Source organism: Heterodontus francisci, chromosome 30 (assembly GCF_036365525.1).
Source record: "Heterodontus francisci isolate sHetFra1 chromosome 30, sHetFra1.hap1, whole genome shotgun sequence".
NCBI classification, from domain to species: domain Eukaryota; kingdom Metazoa; phylum Chordata; class Chondrichthyes; order Heterodontiformes; family Heterodontidae; genus Heterodontus; species Heterodontus francisci.
This window is the reverse complement of record NC_090400.1, coordinates 56,838,709-56,865,467: the sequence shown is the minus strand read 5'-3', so window position 1 is coordinate 56,865,467 and position 26,759 is coordinate 56,838,709. Positions and strand designations below refer to the sequence as shown.

The following is a 26,759-nucleotide window of genomic DNA, read 5'->3' as shown; positions in this document are numbered from 1 at the left end:
GTACTGTAGCAAGTGGTCTGTTGGCTGATAGTCTATTGTCCTTCCTGCATTTGTGTTTTGGAAGTGAGAAGTCTGGTGCTGCCACATCTACCTCTGAGAGCCCATTTCTCTTGTTTCCTCTCAGTTATACTGCATTTCGTGATGTGACCGCAGTTTATCTTTTGAGTACACAGCAATTAAAGAAAGAAAGAAAGAACGGGCATTGATAGAATATCTTTCATGACCTCAGGATATCATAAAGTGCTTTACTGCTAAAAAAGTTCTTTTGGGAGTGTAATCACTGTTGTAATGTAGGAAACATGGCAGTGGCACAGTGACAATGAGACTGTAGGTCACTCCTTGTGGACAGATGCGCTAAGGTAGGCCAGGTGGCCTTTCTTGAATTTATTCATCTTCTGATCTTTTGGCATGTATTTACAATACATACTGGGCTTGATTTGAATTTTTAGGCAACCAACTGATGGAGTGAGCTTTCGGGAACTAATTCTGAAGAAAGGCTCAAACAACTAAATGTACTATTGTTGGGTCTAAAGGGATCAAAGGGTATGGGGCGAAAGCAGGAACAGGCTACTGAGCTGGATGATCAACCATGATCATAATGAATGGTGGAGCAGGCTTGAAGGGCCGAATGGACTACTCCAAAATAAACTGTTTGGACTTGGCACCTGATCTCTGGTGGTGCAGATGATGGGATTGTTGTGCGGAGCACAGACATAGAGAGGCAAAAGACTCCTGAGCAGTTAGGTAGTGATTCCTTGGTCAGTGAGCTCAGGATTTGGTTACATGAGTGAAGAAGTCACAAGCTTCAAGTAAGTTTAGATATTAGGAAAAGCTTTATTTCCTTTAGGGCAGTGGATGTGGAACAGACTCCCAGAGAGGGGGGGGGGGGGTCAATTTGGGGTCAATTATCACCTTTAAAGGAAGCTGCACCGATATCTGTTAGGATGTGATATTGAGCATTATAGAGCTAGTAATCACACTACTTGAAAAGACAAGAGACTTTCTCCTCAAAGAAAGCGATGGACAATTGTTGTGGGGAGAGTTCTGGGTGGAGCAGGTTTGACATAGTCCAGGGCTCTTATGGTTTATCTGACTGCTTTTAGATTATACACGTGTGAATGTCAGGTGAAAGCAGGATCAAGCTGGGCTGCGATGCCTCAACAATGGGCTGATGCGGACTGTCTCAACTCACGTGACAAAATAAGCACCTGTGTGTGCAATAGAACAGATCACCTAGTTCCTGTGGAACAGCACCCCGGAAAGATTTAGAACCTTGAGAAGCAATCATTGAAAAGTAGTATTAGCAGGAAAAGGAGATGGAGGAATTCTGACCAAGTCATACACATTACCAGTGTTACAACCAAGGCGGGAGGAGTGCATTGTCTTCTTTCTCTAGTTTCACTTCTCCACAGATCACAACATATATTTAAATGTTTACCCAGTTACCAATTCTTCTTTCTTTCTTTTGGGCCTCCTTATCTCGAGAGACAATGGATACGCGCCTGGAGGTGGTCAGTGGTTTGTGAAGCAGCGCCTGGAGTGGCTATAAAGGCCAATTCTGGAGTGACAGGCTCTTCCACAGGTGCTGCAGAGAAATTTGTTTGTTGGGGCTGTTGCACAGTTGGCTCTCCCCTTGCGCCTCTGTCTTTTTTCCTGCCAACTACTAAGTCTCTTCGACTCGCCACAATTTAGCCCTGTCTTTATGGCTGCCCGCCAGCTCTGGCGAATGCTGGCAACTGACTCCCACGACTTGTGATCAATGTCACACGATTTCATGTCACGTTTGCAGACGTCTTTATAACGGAGACATGGACGGCCGGTGGGTCTGATACCAGTGGCGAGCTCGCTGTACAATGTGTCTTTGGGGATCCTGCCATCTTCCATGCGGCTCACATGGCCAAGACATCTCAAGCGCCGCTGACTCAGTAGTGTGTATAAGCTGGGGGTGTTGGCCGCTTCAAGGACTTCTGTGTTGGAGATATAGTCCTGCCACCTGATGCCAAGTATTCTCCGAAGGCAGCCAATACGGTCAATCATAGACTCTGCTCTTTATCCCAGAATAAAATACACTAATCATGTTTCTTTAATAAACAACAAAATTATCAGTTTATTATAAAACAAGACTAATCCAGTAAAGAAAAAAAGCATTAACACACAGATTGAAATATGAAAGTTCCCTTTATAAATACCCAACAAACACACTCACACACACACTGGTTAAAAAAATATACAAAATGTTTTCTGCAGAGGTCCGTTACAAAAAAAAGACAAAAAAGAATACTTTGGCCAAATACTTGCTAATTCTTGAAGAAAAGGATGAGATATGCTGTGTCCCAAAAAATGGCATACAGTCCGGTGTCCGAGTACACATAGACAGGTCACTGGGATCTTTTCTGGAGCAATTCTTTTCAGGCAACATTGAAAATTAATCTGGTGGCTTCTCAGGAGAAATGCAGCATCTGGGATTTTAGCTCTCTCACACTGGATTCACAGGGTTTTTGCAAAGAGGTAGAGGAAGAGGAGCTGGGTGTTTTTCAGCAGGCTACAAACCCAACTGCTTTCAAAACAATCCGCACCCCAACTGAACCAAAATAATATCCTAAAAGCAGAAATCTCCTGACCTTCATAAATCTTGACATGTCACTTCTCTCTGTAAACATCTCACCCGAGTCACCAAGGTTTCTGTTGTTTATCGAGCTTAAGGCATGTGACATCCAGTAAAGGTTTGTTTTCAAACAATACCTTTCAGTCACCCTTGTAAAAAAAACACATCATGGAATCTTTTCAATGTTCCCAAATGAACCAATGTCCATTATTCTAAAACACGAGTCCTCAAAAAATATATTAAAAAAGCATTTTCATAACACCAGTAAGATCTGTCTATTACAATTTGAGTATGAAACTTTGAGTATCATTTTGAATGGAGTAGTCAGTATTCATTATAAATAATGTCCTTAAGTGAGCGTATTTTCTACTGTGCTGGTTCTTTAGGAAATGCTGCAAGAAAAAAGTGTGACTGAGAGTGACGAGAGCTTTCCAGCAGCTCAAGTAGACGGACACCAGGAGCACAATGTGCAGTCTCCTGGGCACGGAGCCCCAGGAGCAAGCAGCATGTCTCCAGGCAGCCCCCAGGGACAGGACCCCGACCAGGTAAGAAATCACCATCTCTCCCTTTCCCATAGAATAACATAAAGAACAATGTGTAGCTGGAAGTGGCAAGACCATCACTCCATCATCAAGACCGTTTACTTCCATCTCTGGAATCTCAGCTAACTTCACTCCTGACTCACCCTCATCTATTGCTGAAATATTGCTGTTACCTCCAGGCTTTTCCAATGCCTTTCTTGATGGACTTCCAAGTTCCACTCTCCCTATTCTTGAACCATTCAGCCACCTGAATACTATCTTGTAAGATCTTCCTTGGCTCCCTGCCACTCACCCTCATCTATGAACAGCTCTATGACCTGTCTTTTCTGCACATCTGCAACTTCTCTGTTCTTAAGTCCCTCTTACATCCACTGTTGTTCCGATTCTGGACTATCAAGTTCTCCCTTCCCACTGCCATCTGTGGCAAAGCTTTCAGCCATCTTGTACCTACACTCGCATTGTCCCCCAAACTCTTCTACCTTGCTTAATTTCTTCAAAACAATGCTTTTAGTGACTTCCCTTAATTTCCCATCTACTCTTGCTTGAGTCCAACCCTCAACCAGCAAGCACCTTGGGGTATCTCATTACATTAAAGCGGCTTATTACAAATTTTGAGACTGCACAAGATATTCTTTTAGGTTCAACATCATTGGTTACTCCCATAAGCAAATCCTGCATCTTTTATGATCAGGATGAAAGAGGTTAGTACACACCTCAATAGACATGCTATGTTTTCACAACAATAAAATCACAGTGCCCATAACATCCTGCACTACTTCAATATTTCTATGAATTGCTGCACAACACAAACTAATCATGAATGAATAGTTGTCTAGCTTCAGGTCAATAGCGTGGCTCTCCTATTCTGATGGTCCATTATCTCTAATAGTAAACAATGGGCTTCCACATTTGGCTCAGATTCAAAGTCCTGCCAATCAGATTCAGCCAGTCTCTCCCAGTTAATTTGCCCATATGCCTTATGGTAATGAGGGTGGTAAATCATCACAGATAGTATCACCCACCCCTATGCAACATGGGAGAACTGGTAGGATGGGAGTTTGACAGTCATGAAGAAGTAACCTGAGCCTTGTTGGCTGTTGAGAATGAAGGATGAAAATATGGAAATAAGAAGGTAGAAAAGGATTTAAAAAGGAAAAATTGGAAACTTCACTTCCCTAAAACAATACTAAATATATGAAAATTCAGAGATAAGATTCTAATGAACTGCGCCTGGCACAACAACAACAACAACAACTTGTATTTATATAGCACCTTTAGCATAGTAAAACATTCCAAGGCACTTCACAGGAGTGTTACTAACCAAAATTTGACACCGTTCTACATCAGGAAATGACCAAAAGCTTGGACAAAGGCGCATCTTAAAAGAGAAAAGACAGGAAGAGAGGTGGAGAGCTTTAGGGAGGGAATTCCAGAGCTTGGGGCCCAGGCAGCTGAAGGCACGGCCGCCAATGATAGAGTGATCAATTTGGAGATGTTCACGAGGCCAGAATTGGAGGAGAGCAGATATCTCAAAGGGTTATAGGGTTGGAGGAGACTATAGAGATAGCGTGGGACAAGGCCATGGAGGGATTTGAAAACAAGGATGAGAATTTTAAAATAGAGCTTAACTGGGAGCTAATGTAGGTCAGTGAGCACAGTGGGTGATGGGTGAATGGGACATTGTGCGTGTTAGGATATGAACAGCAAAGTTTTGAATGACCTCAGGTTTATGGAGGGTAGTAAATGGCAGGCTAGTTCCGAGTGAGTTGGAATAGTCAAGTCTAGAGGTAACAAATGGATGAGGATTTCATCAGCAGATGAGCTGACAGAGTTGGCCATAGTTATGTAGGTGGAAGTAGGTGATCTTAATGCTGACATGGATATGTGATTGGAAACTTATCTCAGGGTTAAATATGTCTGGTTCAGCCTCAGAGAGTTGCTAGGGAGAAGAATGGAGTCAATGGCTAGGGAATGGAGTTTAGCTGGAGGAAATTTCTGCTCATCCAGTACTGGATGTCAGACAAGCAGTCTGGCAATTTGGAGAGTGTGGAGGGGTTAAGGTAGGTGGTGTTGAGGTAGGGCGGGTGTCATCAGTATACATATGGAAATTGATGCTCAGTTTTCGGATGATGGCGCCGAGGGGAAGCATGTAAATGAGCAATAGGAGGATGCCAAGGTAGATCCTTGGGGGACATCAGTGGTAACAGTGTAGGAGTAGGAACAGGCACTATGGCTGTGACTGGATAGATAAGAATATTACTAGGTGAGTGCAGTCCCACCATCTGGATGGTGGAGAGGCATTGGAGAGGATGATGTGGTCAACCGTGTCAAAGGCTGCAGACAGGTTGAGAAGGATGAGGAGGGAAAGTTTACCTTTGTCACAGTCACTTAGGATGTCATTCGTGACTTTGATAACAGCCATTTCTGTACTGTGGTAGGGGCAGAAACCCGATTCAAATATGGAGCTCTGGGAAAGATGGGCACGGACTTGCAAGGCGACAATATGTTCAAGGACTTTGGACAGGAAAGGGAGGTTGGGGATTGGGTGGTATTTTGAAAGGACAGAGGGATCAAGGGTTGGTTTTTTGAAGAGAGGGGTGATACGGCAGCTTGGAAGGAGTGGGGGCTGTATCTGAGGAGGGAGAACCGTTAACAACAGCAGTGAACAAAGAAGCCAGGGTTGGAAGCTGAATGGTCAAGAGTTTAGTGGGAATAGGGTTGAGGGAGGAGGAGATGGGTCTCATTGTCAAGGTGAGCTCAAAGGAGGCATGATGGGAGATAGGGAGAAACTAGAGTAAGCTGCAAGTTCGGTGGGTGGGGGGAGCTTTAGAGGAAGTTTGGCCTGGTGAGCAAGGGAAATGCAGGAATGCAGCAGAGGCAACCGAACAGATGGTCTCAATTTCAATGGCTAAGCAGTCCATGAGCTGCTTGCACTTGCTGTTGGAGGTGGGGGTGGAGGAGACAGACGAGGGTTTAAGAAGACAGTTTGCAGTTGAGAAAAGAAACAGGGGGATATCTTTGTATTCCAGGATGATCCTGGAATAATGAGCAGTTTTGGTAAATAAGGGCAGGACCTGATCCAATCATGTCTGGTGGTGAATAGCTAAACTATTTGTCTGCCATATTCACTAAAGTGAATTGAACTTAAGGGATGAGATGAAGACCATATCAAGGGCAATGGCAAGGGTAAGAGAGAGTAATGGCTTTAATGGGGACTAGGGTATCAAAGATGGAGGTGAGGGCATGATTGAGCAGATCAGTAGCTGCAGAAATATCATGGTGAACGGAGGGCTAAAGGCTAGACAGTTGAGATTTTGTTGTAAGTGAATTGGGTGAGTTTTTTTTCCAAGGATGGACACAGAAGGAAGTAGAGTTGGGAGGAGGAAGGGGGTTGTGGGTGGAGAGCAATACAAGGAAGTGATCAGAGATGACCACACTCGCAGGAGGCATAATTGCAAAATTGTATTCTGTCTGCCTGTGATTTCCTGCCCATTGACGATGATCAATGAATAATTGTAGGCTGGGAATGTGTAGTTTTGCCATATACACCTCTGGGATGTGCCAGAAGAAGGCTCATTGGAATATCATCCCTAAATCACATGGTCATATTTTAGAAGTCTTTGATTCAGGTGTCAAATTTATAATTTTAGAAACAACCCAAATGACACATCATTTTAAAAATATTTATATAGTGCCGTTAATATAGCAAAAAGTCCCAAGGTGCTTCACAGTAGTAGGAGGATGCAGGTGGTGGAATTCTGCATGAATTGGAGTTTATATGAAGGTAGAGTTTGAGGGGCTAGCAAGGAGGATATAAGTAAAGTGGCGATGGAAAGCATGTGACTGAGGAACTTGTCATTAGTTGACGTGTGTAGGTGCCAAAGGTATTGATGATTTATCAAATGTAGGGTGAAGCAGCCAGGGTGCATGCCTTTCTACTGGACTTGACCAAACTGCCAGGAAAGGGGATGGGATCAGGGGCTAACATGTAAAGCTTCTGAAATGGGCTCCATGGGATAGTTTTGGTCTTGTCATTGTTTAAGGTACAGAAATATCTGGGTCACGCCCAACACTATGTCAGTCAGGCAATCAAGTGTGCACAGTGACTGTTGTAGAATCAAGTGTGGTGGTGAATGGTTCAAGTGGGGTATCGTTGGTGGACATACAAAAGTTGACCCACGGCTAAGAGTAACATCACTATGTCAATCGACAGATGAGGAATAGGAGTGGGCAAGATGGGTACCTTGGGTGATGACAGAGGTGACCCCGCAGGCCGAACAGGACAAGCCATGCAGGGGATGTGTCGGCTACATTGAGGAAAAATATACATATATATATAGTTACCAATTTAACATTCAGTTGACTTTTTATTAACAAAATATCAGGAGACCACAGGGAAATGTTTCAAATAAAGTGCAAAAAATTTCTTAAAATATTCTTGAGTCTGCTGGAAAGCATGTAAACACCTTCAACCGTTGGCAGCACTGTTAAAAGCCTGGTCCCTTTGGACATCATTCGATACTGACAGAAACGATTCCAATTACAAACGTTCTTTTGGTGATATTTTCTCCTCTTTGGGATTTATATGTCAGGTCTGGGCAACGAACACTCAAAATTTTGGCATCCGCTGTCAACATTTCCCAGTATAACTGTCCTCTCTATGTGAGGCCATTGAATTAATGCCAATTTTTAGTGAACTGTGACCCAAAGCCTTTCGCAACTTGGTTAAGAATGGCCCAAATTTATTTTCACAGCCACTTACGACAGTTGACTTTCACTTCTTCAGTCCCAGAGGTGAAAGGTCTATTTGCTAATCCCGCTGCATCACATAATCCTTCACTGACTGCAAACCGATTAGAATCTCGACAAAGAGCTAAAATCCCAAATGGTTTATATATGCTTAGAAAATTGCAGAATAGAGGGTAATGGTTCCCATGGGTAATGGGTAATGGTTTCCATGGGTCTTCCCAACCATGATGCATCAATATCACATAGAAACATAACACATTGATACAAAATACATTAAAAACTAATGGTAAAGCCAACCATGTGATGACACAACACACAACCTCACCACATACATGTACCTGCTGCACAAGTAAACTGGAATTGTGCCCAAAGCACAGGAGACAACCTATATTTTTTAAAGCTGTAAAGCATTATATTCTATTGTTTATACCTTTCAAGAGGATGTGTGTTGATGAGCAGTAGTTTATGGAAAACAAGCCACTTATGACTCATGAGTGATGCATTGGGTGCCACTTGTTTTATTATCTGGTAGCTGCTGATCCCACCCACATATATGCACTCAAATTCATTGCTGCCTGTTGGAACATAGAAAAAACATAGGAACATAAAAACATAGAAACATAAGAGATAGGAGCAGGAGTTGGCCATGGGGTCCATCGAGCCTGCTTTGCAATTCAGTATGATCATGACTGAACTTCTACCTCAACTCAAATTCCTGCCCTATCCCGAAAGGAACAGGAGGAGGCCGTTCAGGCCTCGGAGCCTGTTCTGCCATTCAGTTAGATCATGGTTGATCTGTAACTTAACTCCATCCACCTGCCTTGTTTCCATCTTGTGCTTAAATGTCAACCACACTTCCACATTTGTTCAACTCGTCATTTCATGGATCTGTCAATATTCCAACTTAGAAAACCTGCTCAATTATGATTTCCTTTCATTAAGCTGATCTAAGTTTCTCAGAGAATCCAATATTTGTCATTTACTGATTAGAAGTTAATTTGATTTTTTTCTTTAGTGTATTGACAGCAAAAGATTTTATAATTGGAACGTTAATATTCTTTCAAATACAGAATATTCTATAAAGTTAAGCTGTTTCCAATTGGCATTGAAGGAATGAAATAATGTTATTCATTACAAAAAGATTTACAGTACTAAAGAGATGCATTCGATTCCAGAGCATAGAGAATATCAAGGTTTACCTCCATGAGAAGGAACTTTGGAAGAAATTTCATGAAGCTGGTACAGAAATGATCATCACAAAGGCTGGCAGGTAGGTTTGTTGTGAGTGAGTGTAAATGAGAGTCAATTTGTGCCGTTTTATACTTGTTGATCTTATTTAGTTCTTTTATTGGAAAATTGGTCATTATCGCATTGCTGTTGGTGAAATCTTGCTGTGTGAAAATTAGCTGCCTAAATTAATGGGGAAAAAGAAACAGAAGTGACCTGAAGAAAATATTGCTCTGTGCAGCGAGTTGTTGTGGTCGGAATGCACTTTCTGAGAAGGTGGTGGAATCAGATTCACTAATAACTTTCAAAAGGGAATTGGATAAATACTTGAAGAGGAAAATATTGCAGGGCTATGGGGAACTAGCAGCGGAGTAGGACTAATTGCATGGCTCTTTCAAACAGCTGGCACAGGCATGATGGGCCAAATGGCCTCTATGTTGCATCATCCTAAGATTCTATACCCTCAAAAAAGCAAAAGTTTGTTGCGTTTACAAATATTATTAGTGTCAGACAGTTTAGGATGTCAGAGCACTGGCACTTAGAACCCAGACACTTCCCCACTGACAGAAAAATCAAAGATAACTGTCCCAAGGCTGTTCTCCTGTTCCTCATAATGAACAGCTCTACACAGGCTAGGCAGAGACCTGGGAAGCAAGCTGCTCATAGACAGTGCCTGGGCCAGGATACCAAGGAAAGAGAGTATCGCAATTCCATCCTAACAGCAATAAATATGGAAAATAATTAACTTACATTTATTTTCACATCCTCAGGACAAAATGCTTTGTAGTCAAAGAAATATTTTGAAGTGTAGTCACTGTTGCGAGGCGGGAGCAATGCACCGTCATACAGTCCCATCACTCCACAGGTTGCAGCATATTATTAAAGTTTTCCCACCCAACTGGAAAAACAGCCAAATTAAACACTCTAGTAACCACAGAATAAAACAGACCAAACCAGGTATCTTTAGACAACAAATTAACTATTTATTAAAACTAAATCGAAACACTATTCAGATGTCTAAAGACCTTGTAACTTCTTATTTTAACCTAACTCTCCCATTCACACACACATATTCAAAAACTAACAGTTAACTTCTAAAAGTAGTGTTTTAAAAAACAAAGTGACTCCTGACAAAGCAGCAGCCCGCTGATGTCAACAGAGCGCTCCAAGTTGTGCACGTGTGCAACTGTCTCCTGCTCTCAGTGAGATGCAGCGCATGCATAGCCTGCGTCTTGCCAGGACTAATTGACACATGCACGGAAAAACGTCATCGTGTAATGCTAACGTCATCGAGCAGCTGAATGGGGCACTTTGAGCCTGGAGCTTCATCCCCGTCACTTGCTCCCCCCAACTCAGCTACTCTCTCCCGCCCCACTGGCCACTCTCCCCCTTCGGCCACTTGCTCCAGGCCTCAACGCTTTCTCCCCCTACCCCCCTCCTCCCCAGCAGCCACTTCCCCCCCCCTCAATCACTCACTCCAGACCTTGCCACTGCTTCCTCCCACTCCCTTTGGCTGATTGTTCCCCCCATTCCTCGTTTCACACCTCCCCCCCCCTGCTCTCCAGCCGCTGGCTCCCCACTTCCCCACCCCCACCTCCTCCAGCCGTTAATGCCAGACCCCCACGCCACTTCCCTCCTCTCGGCCACTTGCTCCTACGTCACCCTGTCACCCCTCGCAGCCCGCTTTGTTTCTTCAGGCGGCGCACAGCGAATGATTGAATGTGGGAGCGAGTGGCCGAGAGGAGGGAATTGGCGTGGCCTGGCGTTAGCGGTTGGAGGAGTGGGGTGGGGGGAAGTGGGGAGCGAGTGGCTGGAGAGCAGGGTGGCGGGGAGGCTGGGGGGTAGTGGGGCAGGAAGCGAGGAACGGGGAACAATCAGCTGATGGAAGGGGAAGGGGAGCAGTGGCGAGGTCTGGAGCGGGTGGCTGAGGGAGGGGTTGATAACAGCGAGGCTGTAGCGAGTGCTTAAAGGAAGGCAGCGAGGAGCCAGCGGTGAGAAGACGGGCAATGGCAGGAGGGAGCAGGGGACTGTTGGGGGTGGAATGGAGGCGGTGATGGCAGCCATTGAGGGGATTTTCGCGTTGAGGTTGTTTTTCTGTAATAAGTTGAGCAGCGCCATCTTTAATCCTGGCAACTGCCTGAATGTTGCCGACAGTGACGTTTCAGTGGAAGAAGCTGCATTTGCGCTTGTGCCAGTACTGCACCACCTAGTGGTTGTGTTGTCAGCAAATGTATCCTTTAAAAAAATTAGCTGTTTCTTAAGAATAAATAAATATGTAAGCCTTTGTGGGTTACGTTCTGATGGATGAGGTACCCTAGTGTAAAAATAATCAAATGCCTCTTGAAGTCTTCACATGGATTTGATGAAACCGTCTGTTCTTGATAGGCATTCAAAGTACTTCGGCTGCAGTAGGCATCAAACAGTTCTTTAAACAAGGAGTGTAGTAATGGGTCCAGTCGGATTTTAAAAACTGACAGTCTCTAAGTTGAAACTTTACTCCAGCAGTACAAATGGTCTCTTCAAAGGGTTTTTTTCTCCTCAGACAATTAACTTGGCCTGTAGCTCATTGTAGAATTTCTGCTGAGAGAAATAGACAGCTCTTTCCTTCAGTAAGCATGCTGTGCCAATGGCTGGTTCAGACCGGTTTTTGCCAGTTTTACACACAATCAAATCAAAACATTACACCATGTGACCTCTCTCTCTTGCTGTGGCCTAGGGACAGGTGCTGCTGGTACCCTGTGCTCAGTCTTAAAGGCACACTGTTTTCAATCGGTGTCTTAAAGCCACTCACTGTTTTTAATCCGAGGAGAAAAAAAGAAACAGTTCCCTGACACAAATGTAGACATACATGGCAACAAATTTGTGCACAACAAGCTCTCAAAATCAGCAATGAGTTTAATGGTCTGATAATCTGTTTTTGGTACTGTTGATTGTGGCGAGAATGTAGACCAAGACACTGGGAGAACACCTCTGAGCTTCTTTGATCAGGGTTGTGGGATCTTTCATATTTACTTGAATGGAACTTCAGTTTAATATCACATCCAAATGTTTTACATCTCCAATTGGTGCAGTACTGATGGAATACCATACTAAGTAACAGATAGACTATGGGCTCACAATACTGGAATGGGGCTTAAACCTATGACTCTCTGCTTCAGAGGTGAGAGTGCTACCACTGGTCTAAACTGACACCTAGCAACACAAATCTTTAAATGCAGTTTCAAAGACTCACGCTAATTACTTGACACTATTTCCAAATTATTGTTCAGAAGTATTCTTCAATGTTTTGGGCATGTATATTGCAAACGTGAGTTTGATTTTGATGGTCTTTTACCAAAATTTAGGGGATCTCCTGAGTCAAGGACAGTAGCAACCAATTGAACTGACAAGCCTCAGCCATTTTGAGTTGATGTGTCTCACTCTTCAAGAGTTTGGCTGTGTGTCTGAGCTGTCTCTCTATTTTTGACCATGTAATTATGACTCCTATCATTTAAATGTCCTAAATCTGATTCCCTTCTGATACTGTTGGCTGCATTGGGTCAATTTTCTGAATACATGGTCCTATCACAGAGCCTCACCTGCCATTTGGAAAATCAGCCCATATGGGGGAGAGATTCTATTTACAGCCATGTGTTTATTGTCCCCCATAATGGATGTTAGGCCTTTGAATTTCGTGTCGTGATCTCTCACACCAGAAGTGTATCGGGTGCCATATTGGCACGGGAGACTTTTAGCATCCGGGATGTTTGCCTGAAACAGGCATTAAGCTCCTTAAATATGCAAATCTGGGTCCTACAGTGATTGTAGGATCCCAAGTGTCAATTCAGATACAAATGGGCAGAGTGGCCTAACCAGCAGTCTGTAACGGGACTGCTAGAGGCCAGTCAAAAGGAGGCTCACCTTTTATTTTTGTGGGCCCAGGAGAAGCAGTAGAACAAATAAGTCTCAAGCTCCCTACTGGCATGTTCAAGTACCAATCCCCACCACCAACCACCTCCAGCATTCCCCGAATCACCTCCTCCCCCTCCCAGACCTGACTTGACACCTGTAACTACTGTAGGTGTTGGCTGGCAATATTAAGATGAGGCCCAAAGCCGAATTTCACTTGGGCCTCAGGATGGCACAGGGCAGTTAATGGAATGGTCTCTCCACCAACCTCATACCTGTTTTGGGACCAGATCAAGCTCCTCCCTCTACATGTCAACAATAAATTGATCCACAAGGTAGTAGAAATCTTACGTCTGCGTGCAGTTCCTGTTAACTTTTTCCAATAGAAATTCCTAGATCCACATCTATAATGGAATCTGCGTTGGTAAACTTGTCAGACTGTGGTTACACCCTCTCCTCAATGGAGGTGTTGAAGCGCCATTCCTGATAGGAAAGTGTAATTATAGCATAATGTGTTTAACTAGGCAGTTCCTTTTATAAATGTAGACATTGGAACCTATAATGGAAATACAGGAACAAGGATAACATTTGTGACTTTAAAATAGTGTCTGGCTTAAATCTGCATTCCTTGGTGCAATTATTCCCTCTAACCATGCTTCATCTGAAGACTACAATGCCACAGGTGATCGAATAGTAATGTAAGAATTAATAGCTGTAGGAATAGGCCATCTGATCCAACAAACTTGTCCTGTGTTCACAGATCTCAACCACAACTAATTGTCTTCCATCATATCTCTCAATCCCTTCTCTAGCAGAAACATGCCTAATTGTATCTTGAATGCATGTACCTTATAATGTCCAGATCAATGACTTTCCTTGATAACTTGCTCCACTACTCCACTGCCCTTTAATTGAGAAAGGTTACACCTGACCTTCCTTCCAACTGCAGTTTCCTTGTTGCTAACCTGTGTCAGCTTCACCAACATTAACAAAATGCTTCATTTAACTGAGCAGTGTAGAGCTGCTTAAAGTCATACTGAAAAAATACGTTTTCCTAGCCCTTTATTAAATATTGGCCCAGATTTTGCTGCGGTAATGATGAGAAAACTGCTAGCATTTGCCTTCATTACTCCACTGAAACTGACAGCAACTTTGGGAGTTTGGATACGTGCAGAACAACACAGAAATCCAGAAGTTGCTGTCAGTGAGTCTATGCTGCTCCATAGTATGCACTATAGAGATTCCTACGAACAGCAATCTCCATTGCAATTATGAATTGATGAGAGCTTCCACCGTTAGTCTCATTGTAAATACCCTGGAAATGGTTACACCTTGTTGAATGTGCTGCAACTGGGTTTTTAACAGTGTACTAACTTCATAATAACTGCTAAACACCCTCCCTGACCCTGAAAAGCTAATTTTATATTTGTGGAATTTCAAATTTCTCCACAATAATGAAAAATTCCACATTTTAAATATATGTTTAAAAGCATTAAAATCTTTTTTTTAAAAGTTTTTTTATCTATATTTTAGCTTCCATCTTATACAGTCATACATTTATTTCACTATCTGAAAATTTAAATTCAAAGTGAAGGACTTTAAGTGTTTTAACTTACTAGTTTCAGTGTGTGAAAACTTCAGTTTGATTAGTTGCCTACCTGCTGCCTGATATCACTTGTGCTGCATGCCAAGACAACCCTTGATTTAAACTGCTGTAGGAAAAGGGGGAATTGCCACTACAGAAATCACTAGTTCTTTGTGGGCAGCTTTCTTTGAGGTGAGCAGTGAGCTTTGCTGCTGACCGCAGAATTCAGGCCATTGTTATACATTTTCAACAAAGGTGTGCAGGGAGGGAGATTGCTTCAGCTCTCCCTCACTAACACATAGCTTAAACCAACTTAAATTAGCTTTCAGGAGCAGAATTTCCTAACCAAGTGGAGGCAGGATTGGTGCATGTGGGGTGATAAAGTACCTGAAACTGACGTCAGCTCGGGATCCCAACTTCATCCCACCCTCTTTCAGCTTTCCCTGGGTTGGGATCCAAGTCCAGCAGGAACCCCCCATAGGTCTGGCAGGAAAGCAATTGAGATGATTAAAAAGACAATTAAGAGCTTTTTTAACCATAGACCCTTTCCCAAGAGCGCACGGGTTCCACACTGTGTCTTCAATTCGCCAGGGTCACTGAGGTGAATGCACATTGGGAAGGCTTCTTCAGTGAAACTGACAAGCTGGGAAGGCTTTGATCAGTCACACTGAAGAGTTCCAGCCATGGCCAGGTGGGAGATTGATGTTCAAAGCACTAATACAAAAGCAAAATACTGCAGAAGCTGGAAATCTGAAATAAAAACAGAAAATGCTGGAAATACGCAGCAGGTCAGGCAGCATCTGTGGAAAGAGAAACAGAGTTAACATTTCCAGTCAAAGACATTTCATTTTTGTTCAAAGCACTTCTTCTCTCGGTGAGTACGATCACTGTTTGACAGGTGTTACGACCGAGGCGGGAGGAGTGCACTGTTAATTCAGTCCCACTTCTCCATAGGTCACAGCATATCAATAAATTTTCCCACTTACCGAAACAGCCAATTGATACTCTATTTGTCCCCAGAATAAAGCACACCAACCAGGTTTCTTTAATCAACAACAACATTAACTATTTAATATAAAAAACAAGTCTTAACCAATAATGAGATAAATCTATATATGAAAAGCTTCTTATTTCCCTAGCCCTCATGCACACTACACATACATAAAATAATGGTTAACTGGGGGAAAAGGATTTTTTGATTTACAGCTGTTTCATAGGAATGAAAGGAATAATAAGTTAACTTAGGTTGTCACATTCTGGTAGGAAGCTCTCTGGTTTGGTGAGGTGTCCCCGAGTTGAATAGTTGGATGCCACTCGAAGTCTTTCCAGATGAGGTTGATGAACAGTCTGTGATGGGTAGGCATTCAAGGCAATTCAACTGCAGCAGGCTCATATAGGTCTTTCATCAGGGATGTAGCAACAAGTCTTCTTAGGTTTTACAGCAGCAGAATAGCAGTAGATAATTTCTTCATATTTCTGGATTTCTTAAAACACGGGAGGCAACATGAATCACTTGATTCAGGGATTCTTCACAGACAGGAGGCAATAGGAATCTGCCACCTTTGAAATACAGGGTTGCTTCTCAAGAGATGCAAGATTCCTTTACAGAGAGAGGTAACACTTTTTTTGGGTCTTCCTCTCTGATGTCCAGGCAGGTCAAAAATCAAATTTCAAATGTCTGCTTTTTGTCCAACTTACTGGCTTTTTAAAGGGTCCAAAGTGAAAGTAAAATCTTCCTAAACAGGTCACATGTCCAGATATTGCATCTCCCTTGTCATTCAAAGTGTTGCTCTGAGGAGATCAAATCCTGGCTAGTTTCCTTGAAATAGCCTGCTTTCCTGTCCTTGTATACAAAGTCAGCTTCCTTTCAAAACATCCAAAAATTTCAGCTATTTGCAGGTGTCAATGTCCGCTGAAAAGCAATCTGCGAAAGAACACAAAAACAAGAACTATAAAGAGTTTAATTAAGGGAGAAAGTCTTTAAAGGATTGTACCATTCAAGTAAGAGGAAAGGTTTGGACATAAGTTCTAAATTTAGACACGATACATAAACATGAGCTCTTTAGTCCTAATAAGTTCTGTTACAGAAAGGTTGGAAGAAGGAAAGTTGTCAGCTAATTTAATTATTTCTTGAATTTTGATTATTAAATTTGTAAAATGAAAATCTACTTTCTAACCTGATGGATCAGCTTGTCCGATATTTGTAGGTAAGACCAATTTTGATCATTCTCTCTATTGAATATGTTAGAATTTGTTGTCATTTTGTTCAGATAACATTATTTCTATGCCTAAAATTGTAGGAAGTATGGATGAATATGGAATAGGAAGAATAATTGCAAGGCAGATTACTTAATACCTGTGATTTTTGATTTACTGAAATATTATCTATTTTCCATGAGTTTGTTTGATTTTTGTAATTTGATCAACTCAATGAAGTCACTTCAGTGGCAAATAAAGTTACTTTTAACCACATTTGGTTGACTCCTGTGCCTAATTAAGATAGAGCTGTTGTTTGTGATGGCATTTAGGAGGTAACTTGGCATGGTGCGCCTTCACATTTTTGGAACTGAGCATGCTCAGTCGTACATGTAAAATCAACTGAAGAATTACAAAGTTACTACTGGCCTAACTTGGATCCCAGTATGCAATATAGAGTGTGTAGTGCACTGTCAGTAAAATGCTACTTAAACAATATAATATTACAAAGGAAAAAGAAAACGCATATTTTATTTATATATATACAATCCCGGAACTTCATGTTTGAATCCCTTCAATCAGGTTTCCCACCCTGCCACAGTACTGAAATGGTTATCAAATCACAAATGATATCCTATGTGACTGTAATAAAGGTAAACTATTCCTCTGTCCAGTCTTTGACACGGTTGACCACACCATCATCCTCCAATGCCTCTCCACTGTTATCCAGCTGGGTGGGACTGCTGACACCTGGTTCCATTCATATCTGTCTAATCATAGCCTGAGTGTCACTTGCAACAGCTTCTCTTCCTGCTCCCGCACCATCACCTCTGGTATGCCCCATGGATCTATCCTTGGCTCCCTCCTATTCTCATCTACATGCTGCTCCTGGGCGACATCATCCGAAAGCATAGCATTAGTTCCCACATGTACGCTGGTGACATCCAGTTCTACCTCACTACCACTGCTCTCAACTCCTCCACTGTTGCTAAATCATCAGACTGCTTATCCGACATCCAGTACTGGATAAGCAGAAATTTCCTCCAATTAAATATTGGAAAGACTGAAGTCATTGTTTTCAGTCCCTGCTCCAAACTCTGTTCCCTAGCTACCGACTCTGAGGGAGCTACCTCCCTCTCCCTGGCAAGTCTGAGGTAAAACCAGTCTGTTTGCAACCTTGGTGTCATATTTGACCTCGAGATGAGCTTCCCACCATATATTCACAACACCACTAAGACTGCCTATTGACCACATGTGTAACATCATCTGACTTCACCTCTGCCTCAACTCATCTGCTGCTGAAACCCTCATTCATGCATTTGTAATATCTAGACTTGACTATTCCAATGCACTCTTGGTCTCCTACATTCTACCCTCTGTAAACTTGAGGTCATCCAAAACTCTGCTGCCTGTGTCCTGACTTGCACCAAGTCCCATTTACCTATCACCTCTCTGGTCCCTGACCTACAATGGCTTCTGGTTAAGCAACACCTTGATTTTAAATTTCTTATTCTTGTTTTCAAACCCCTCCATGGTCTTGCCCCTCCCTATCTCTGTAATCTCCTCCAGCCCCACAACCCTCTGAGATATCTGCACCCATCTAATTCTGGCCTCTTGAGCATCCCTGATTTTAACACTCCACCATTGGTGGCCGTGCCTTCAGTTGCCTAGACCATAAGCTCTGGAATTCCCTCCCTGCACATCCCCACCTCTCTCCCTGACTTTCCTGCTTTAAGACATGCCTTAAAACCTACCTCTTTGCTCAAGGTTTTTGCCATTTGACCTAAACTCTGCTTTTGTGGCTTGGTGTCATATTTTGTTTTATAACCCTCCTGTGAAGCGCCTTGGGATGTTTTACTGCATTAAAGGTGCTATATAAATATAAGTTGTGTTACAACCTCAGTGAGATTGTTAACGTTAAAACACGAGTATACAAGATTTCACTTAAGACTTTTACTATAACAACTAAACCAAAAATAAGCATTAACTAAACAGTACTTTGGAAGTAGCTAATGCACTAAATTACAGAGAAAGGTATTTCCCTTTAACCTATTAAAACACTTGAAGACCCCACACTGCACTTATCCATTACACAATGCCCCTATTGAAGCGATATCTTTCCAGTTAACAAACTGCTCTGAGTTGCAAGTGTCACTGGTAAGGCCTCCAATTGTTGCCCATCCCTAATTGCCCTTGTCAATGGAATGTCTTGCTGGGCAATTTCAGAGGGTAGTAAAGAGTCCAGAGTTACATGAAGGCCAGACCAGATAAGGAGAGCAGATTTCCTTCCCTAAAGGACATAAGTGAATCAGATAGGTTTTTACAACAATAAATGATAGTTTCATGGCACCATTGCTGAAACTAGCTTTCAATTCCAGATTTTTTAAATTAATTAATTGAATTTAAATTCTACCATCTGCCATGGTGGGATTTGAACCTGTATCCCCAGGGCATTAGCCTGAGCCTCTGGATTAATAGCCCACTGATATTACCACTGCACCACCATCTCCCCTAGTCCTCCTCAAAGTCAATGTCCTCTTCACTCACTTCTTCCGAGCACTTTCAACCTGGACTTCCCTCCACAAACTTCAGTTTTTGTATTGGGTTCAAGTCTTAGCAGCCTTTTGCTGTTATCAGTATTCTGAGAGCAGATGTTTTCTCTGTCTCTCTCTCTTCTGAGGCTATCACTGCTGGTCTTTGTGCCTTCCGGTCTTCTTTACAGCCTTCAGACTTCTGAAAGCCTGTTGAATTTATCCAGAATCAAAAGTCAATATTCATTTGCCTTTTCCAATATGCAGAGTCCACAGAACCACCTGGGCCTTCCTTTAAAAATTTCAACTTGAGTTTGCGCTTTCAGAGCCACTGGCTCCATGTTTACAATCTGAAAGTCTGGGAGTGTGAAACACATTCTTCTTACAACCTTGCATTCTGCTTTCAAAAGGGTCTTTGATCTGGGTTCCTTGTTCGCATGGTAACCAGGATCCCTGACTTGTTTCTAGGTAAGAGTGGCTGTGAGGTCACATGTCTCCTCCAAATCCTTACACTACATTAAAAATCATAGTTTTTAAAAACATAATCAAGCTACAAAGTCTAGCATTCATAACAGTTGTTGTTGTTGTTTCGCTGAGTCACTCTTTCTCTACTATGATTTAGGAAATCATCACAAAACGGAAGGAAAGTCTAAACTGGGGCCTCCCAAAATGATACAATATACTACAGAACATATTCAGAAGAAGAAAGATTTACCATGATCACAATACCTTGTCATACCTGTTAAAAAGTTTCACAGTGCTTCACACACACTGAGATGCATTAAAGTGCAGTAACTGTTGTTTTGTCAGCAAACTCACGGACATTTTGTCCACAACTGTGAACTTAGGGCAGAAGTTGAGTTTCTGCCGGTAATTATAAACCACAGGGGTTTTGCTCTTTCAGTCTGTGACTTCTCGAAATGCTCGACTATAGCCTATTTGTTTGACATACACATTAAGTGGACTTGAAGGCAGGCCAGACATTTCTTCGTTAAAGTATAATGTAGATATTAGTGTTTTATGTCAGCTGCTGTTATCAAGGTATTATTGAATAGTGAATATGATTTTGATGCAAACAGTCTGTCAGCTTAATACAAACCAAATGTACTTTTCTCATTTCCCCTTTCTCACGCTCGATCAATGTCACTACCTATGATATACAGAGGAACAAGGTAAAGAGCAGCTGCTAATATTTCATCTTTCTTCCTCTCTTATAATTCAACCAGGTTATTCAATTACAGTAGTGATGGTGTGTTACTCAACATTAATTATCGATAGTTACAGAAAGCAGCATTCAGGAGTTATATATCAACAGTAACAACACTGTATACTTAAAACACACCACAAAGTGTGAGTTAAATGAGCTGTTTTGCACTTCCTACCCTGTGTACACCACTCAGTAGTTTTATTATTGTGGATGTTAAGTAGGTGGATAATGAAGATGCTATTAGTTTGCTGTCCCATCAAAGACGTGGAGGGAGAGAATCACAAATTTCCCCAGTTGCTGCTTCTAATAACTAGGGTAAACTTCAACTCATCAAAATTGTTTGTGATATACATAAATGATTGTTTGTGATATACATAAATGATTTGGAGGAAAGTATAGGTGGTCTGATTAGCAAGTTTGCAGACGACACTAAGATTGGTGGAGTAGCAGATAGTGAAGGGGACTGTCAGAGAATACAGCAGAATATAGATAGATTGAAGAGTTGGGCAGAGAAATGGCAGATGGAGTTCAATTAGGGTAAATGCGAGGTGATGCATTTTGGAAGATCCAATTCAAGAGTGAACTATACAGTAAATGGAAAAGTCCTGGGGAAAATTGATGTACAGAGAGATTTGGGTGTTCAGGTCCATTGTTCCCTGAAGGTGGCAATGCAGGTAAATAGAGTGGTCAAGAAGGCATACGGCATGCTTTCCTTCATCGGACGGGGTATTGAGTACAAGAGTTGGCAGGTCATGTTACAGTTGTATAAGACTTTGGTTCGGCCACATTTGGAATACTGCGTGCAGTTCTGGTCGCCACATTACCAAAAGGATGTGGATGCTTTGGAGAGGGTGCAGAGGAGGTTCACCAGGATGTTGCCTGGTATGGAGGGCGCGAGCTATGAAGAGAGGTTGAGTAGATTATTATTATTTTCATTAGAAAGGCGGAGGTTGAGGGGGGACCTGATTGAGGTGTACAAAATCATGAGAGGTATAGACAGGGTGGATAGCAAGAAGCTTTTTCCCAGAGTGGGGGATTCAAATACTAGGGGTCACGAGTTCAAAGTGAGAGGGGAAAAGTTTAGGGGGGATATGCGTGGAAAGTTCTTTACGCAGAGGGTGGTGGGTGCCTGGAACGTGTTGCCAGCGGAGGTGGTAGATGCAAACACGATAGCGTCTTTTAAGATGTATCTAGACAGATACATGAATAGGCAGGAAGCAAAGAGATACAGACCCTTAGAAAATAGGCGACATGTTTAGATAGAGGATCTGGATCGGCGCAGGCTTGGAGGGCCGAAGGGCCTGTTCCTGTGCTGTAATTTTATTTGTTCTCTTTGTTCTTTAAAACTCTGCTGCCTGATCCTAACTCGCACCAAGTCCCATTTACCCATCACCCCTGAGTTCACTGACTTACATTGGCTCTGGGACTAGCAACGCCTTGAATATAAAATTCTCATCCCTACATACAAATCCTCCATGGCCTTTCCCTATCTCTGTAACCTCCTCCAGCTCTACAACTCTATGAGAATCCTGTGCTCCTCCAATTCTAGCCCCGCATGAATCCCTGATTTCCTTCACCCCACCATTGGTGTCTGTGCCTTTTAAGCCCTGAAATTCCTTCCGTAAACCTCTCCACCTTTCTCCTCTCCTTTAAGATGCTTTTTTTGGTCACTTACCCTAATATCTCATGTAGCTCAATCTCAAAATTTGTCCAACAATGCTGCTGAGAAGTCTTTTGAGACATTTTACTATGTTAATGGTGCTATATAGATGCAAGCTGTTGTTGAATCTTACATAACAAAATGTGAACTCCCCAAAAATCTCTAGAAAGCTAAAATGTCAGTTTACAGGGCAATTCACAGTATTGGAATAGAGAGATCAGCTGAATATCACAGTGCAGGAATCAGTACACATCAATCTTTAGAATATGAATACTCAGTGATCACTGTTTAGTCACTGATGTAATTTGCCCACAAACGCAGAAGAGTTAAGGCATCTAAATGAAAGTGCCTGAACTCCCCATCAGCTGGTCACATTGTCAACAGTGGAAAGTGGGGGGTCTTGTGGCTCAGTTGATAGCACTCCTACCTTGAAGCTTGAAGACTCTGGGTTTGAGTCCCATTCAAGGAATGGATAGTGTTCACGAGGTGGCCTATCAGGTTGTTTATTCGCCTCTGAATCCTTCCAATGCTCCATGCTGTTCTGCAAGGGAAAGAGTGTGAAGATATGAAAAACAAACTGTTAACAGCTTTGGGGGGAGAATGGAGACTGAGGATGCCTTTAATCAGCTGTAGTTGTTAATGGTGCAAATAACCAATTGAAGACCTGACTTTGCTTGAATCAGCAGATCTTGTAAATTGGTGAGTACTGAGCTGCCAAAATAGCCAGTGTGTTTAGTACAGTTTAAGTGGTGCTTTTGTAATCAACACCTATGGTGATGACAAACAGTTTGAGCCATTTGCCCAATACAGGTGGCTACCCAGGAAACATGAGACCATGTAAGTGGTGGGTGGGGACTGTCATAAGTTTTTTTAGCTTATATTTTCTTACCTTTTACATTGTATTACATAGAATTTACAGCACAGAAACAAGCCATTCAAATGTACAGATTTATGATGGTGTTCCTGCTCCACACGAGCCTCCTCCCACCCCTCTTCATCTCACCCTATCAGCATATCCTTCTCTTCCTTTCTCCCGTATGTACTTTTCTATCTTTTCCTTAAATGTATCTATACTAATCACCTCAACTAACCCTTGTGGTAGCGAGTTCCATATCCTCACCACTCTCTGGGTAAAGAAGTTTCTTCTGAATTCTCTATTGAATTATTGAATTCATTAGTGACTATCTTATATTTATGGCCTCTAGTTTTGGACTCCTGCATAAGTGGAACATCTTCTCTATGTCTATCCTATTGAATCCCTTCATAATCTTAAAGACTTTATCAGGTCACCCCTGAAACTTCTAGAGAAAACATCCCCCACACTGTTCAATCTTTCCTGATAGTTCTCAGTTCTGGTATCATCCTCGTAAACATTTTTTGTACCTGCTCTAATGCCTCTAGATCCCTTTTGTAACTGAGAGACCAGAACCGTGCTTTGAAAGTTGACAACAGCTTAACACTATGTAAAGTTGAAAATACTTGTGAGAGAATGTGATTTTGAATAAGAAAGTGATCTCCATAGTGCAGGACAACAGTGATATTGAAACAGTGTCGACAACGCCATGTTTGGGTTTCAAATAAAAGGAGAGGAAGAGAAGAGTGAGGGAGGAAGGTAAAGAGAAAGAATGTGCTACAGGAGTAAATGGTGCAGGAAGTCTTCATTCCAACATCGTGAGGAAACAGAGAGGAGGAAGAGTGCATTGGATTGGCATATTTACTAATTAGGAGTAAGAAGAGAGGAAAGTTCAGGGGATTTTAAGACATTCTTGTAGGAAACAATGAATTCACCAGACAGGTTTGATCGACATCAAACTACAGAGCAAAGCTAGAGAGCAAAGCTAGAGTATGAGATCATCAACCTCCCCCTGCGTCCCGACCCTCCCTCAATACTGAACAACAGCCTTAAACTCACAGCTATTTTTTACTTATAAAAAATAGAACTTGCTATACAGCACCGTTCACAATTTTAGGACATCCCAAAGCGCTATACAGCCAATTAGGTACTTTTGAAGTGAAATTACTGTTATATGAACATATGAATTAGGAGCAGAAGTAGACCATTTGGCCCCTTTCAGCCTGCTCCACTATTTGATAAGATCATGGCATATCTGATCGTGGCCTCAACTCCACTTTCCTGGTGACCCCCAATACCCTTTGACTCCCTTGTTAGTCAAGAATTTATCTACTTCTGCCTTTAAATATTCAATGACCCTGCCTCCACTGCTCTCTGAGGAAGAGAGTTCCAAAGACTCACATCCCTCTGAGAGAAAAAAATTCTCCTCGTCTCTGTCTTAAATGGGTGACCCCTTATTTTTAAACAGTGACCCCTAGTTCTAGTCTCTCCCACAAGGGGAAACATCTTTTCAGTGTCCACCCTGTCCAGTCCCCTCAGGATTTTACATGTTTCAATAAGATCACTTCTCATTCTTCTAAACTCCAATGGGATACAGACCCAACCTGTCCAGCCATTCTTCAAAGATAATCTCCACCCCCAACCGCCGCGCCCCCACCCCCTCCCCCAGTCCTGGTATCAGTCGAATGAACCTTCTCTGAACTACCTCTAACACATTTATATCCTTTCTTAAATAAGGAGACCAAAACTGTAACGCAGGAAGTACAGCAGCCAGTTTGTGCCCAGCAAACTCCCAGATCATTATTTAAAAATTAATGTTGGTTGAGGGGCCAAGACACCAGCGAGAACTCCGCTGTTTTTTCTAAATCGTGCCACCAGATCTTTTACCTCCAGCTGAGAGAGCAGACAGAGCCTCAGTTTAATGCCTCACCTGAAAGAAAAAACCTCCAACACTGTAGAAATCTATGTACTGTTTCCCAGATTAAATTGAGCATCTACTTCAAGCAACTTCTGATTAATTTAGGAGATTTCAACAATATGGCAAAAAATGGTTTGTGCGTAAATAACAATTAAACGTAGACAGATTTCACCACTTACAATTCCGGCTGATAAGTTACAAAAACATTTCACCTTTATGAGTCAATCAAGTTTGCTGGTTAAATTAGATCAAAATCTTTACAATGGAACAAGTCAATTCTTCACCTCAGTTTAAAATCTATTTAAAACTGTACTTTAAACTAACAAACCAAATTTTCTACGAAATATACCATTTGAGCATGAAGGTCAAAGAAACAAACAATCCAGATGTCCCAATCAGGGAGTGTGAAATGAAGATGAAAAATATCAGTGATACATTTTCAATGATGCATACACTAGAATTAATGTGAATCCCTGGTAACATCTGACATATCTCCCCTTTCACAAGTTGTTCAGAAGATTTACTGTTCACTGTTAAAATGTCCAGGAGATAGATGAGGATCAGGGCAAAACTTCAGGAGGATAAAAGAGGGTTAGATGATTGAACTTAGAAAAAAAAAGCTTTGAGAAATTGGCTTGTTCTCTCCAGGAAACAAAAATAATGAGGAAGGACAAGAGTGAAGTGTTGAAAATTCTCGACCGAATTAGTAACATAGGAGCTGTGGAGTGATTTTAATTATATGAAATAATCATAAGCTAAAAGTGCACAGCAGCTGAAACAGCATTTGATAGAAAATGATCATTTCATGTGTTACTTTCATTAGAATTGAGATCACAATCTTTTTATTTCATTTGAATTATAATCTTCAGAAGTCAGATGAGACTCGAGTGTAATTATACATTATTCTGAGGGTGTAGGTGTTCTTATATTGTTTTCTTGCCAATACTATTTTTTGTGGCTCCTGACAGGCAGGTCTCACAGAGCACTGACAACCCCAAAATGAGCCTACTGGGTTTGCTAAGGCTAGCAGCACAAAATTAACACGTCATCAGGAGCTGACAGCACCAAATTAATATAGGATCACAGGACCAAGAGGAAACCATTTAGTCCCTTCAGCCTGCACTGCCATTCAATTAGCTCACGGCTGATCTGTACTTCAACTCCATTCACCTGCCTTTGCTCCACATCCCGTGATACTCCTACCTAACAAGAGCAACTTATAATGCACAGTAAGCAGACTCAAGTTATACGGTCAACTGCCATTTGCTCTGAGCTCAACATCAAAGGATTGTCTCTCATATGTGTTTAAGAACACAGTCTGCTCCACCATTCAATTAGATGCTGGCTGATCTGTACATCTACTCATTTACCCACCTCAGCTCCATATCCTTTGATATGCCCTTACCCAATAAAAATCTATCAATCTGAATCTTGAAAGCTCCAATTGTCCCCACATCCACAGACTTTTGGGGGGGAGAACTCTAGATTTCTCCTACCTTTTGTGTGAAGAAGTGTTTCCTGGTTTCATCACTGAATGATTTTTGACTCCCTATTATCAACAGTGGCCACCACTCCCAATGGTGCGGCTGATACTACTGAGCTGCCGGCCCTCTGATTGGCTAGCAGCTGTTGGAGATGGGATTCCCATCCTTAAAGGGACAGGGATCATGGCGTTGGTAATTAATTACCCGAGCGCTGTTGAATTGCACCGGGGGGCTTCGAAGGGCCAAGGCAGGGTGCCCCTCACTTTTTCAGCCCATCATCGCGAACCCTGCCAGTTGCGCTAAATTCAACCCAT

At 42.2% G+C, this 26,759-nt stretch overlaps 2 protein-coding genes across 3 annotated transcripts in view; one reads left to right on the top strand and one right to left on the bottom strand.

Annotated features, from left to right (window-relative positions):
- Positions 1-2,994: 2,994 nt before the first annotated feature.
- Positions 2,995-26,759, top strand: part of tbx4 (T-box transcription factor 4) — a 132,775-nt gene continuing 109,010 nt past the window's right edge. Inside the window, exons 1-2 of the mRNA XM_068010737.1 lie at positions 2,995-3,150; positions 9,072-9,166. Coding sequence (XP_067866838.1) covers positions 2,995-3,150; positions 9,072-9,166 — 251 coding nt within the window. The remainder of the gene's footprint in view (positions 3,151-9,071; positions 9,167-26,759) is intronic.
- brip1 (BRCA1 interacting helicase 1) overlaps positions 15,751-26,759 on the bottom strand; it is a 643,193-nt gene continuing 632,184 nt past the window's right edge. For both annotated transcript variants that reach the window (XR_010968792.1, XR_010968793.1), the window contains 2 exons: positions 22,618-22,731; positions 15,751-16,520 (listed from right to left, as the gene is read on the bottom strand). The gene's annotated coding sequence lies outside the window, so the exon portion shown is untranslated. The remainder of the gene's footprint in view (positions 16,521-22,617; positions 22,732-26,759) is intronic.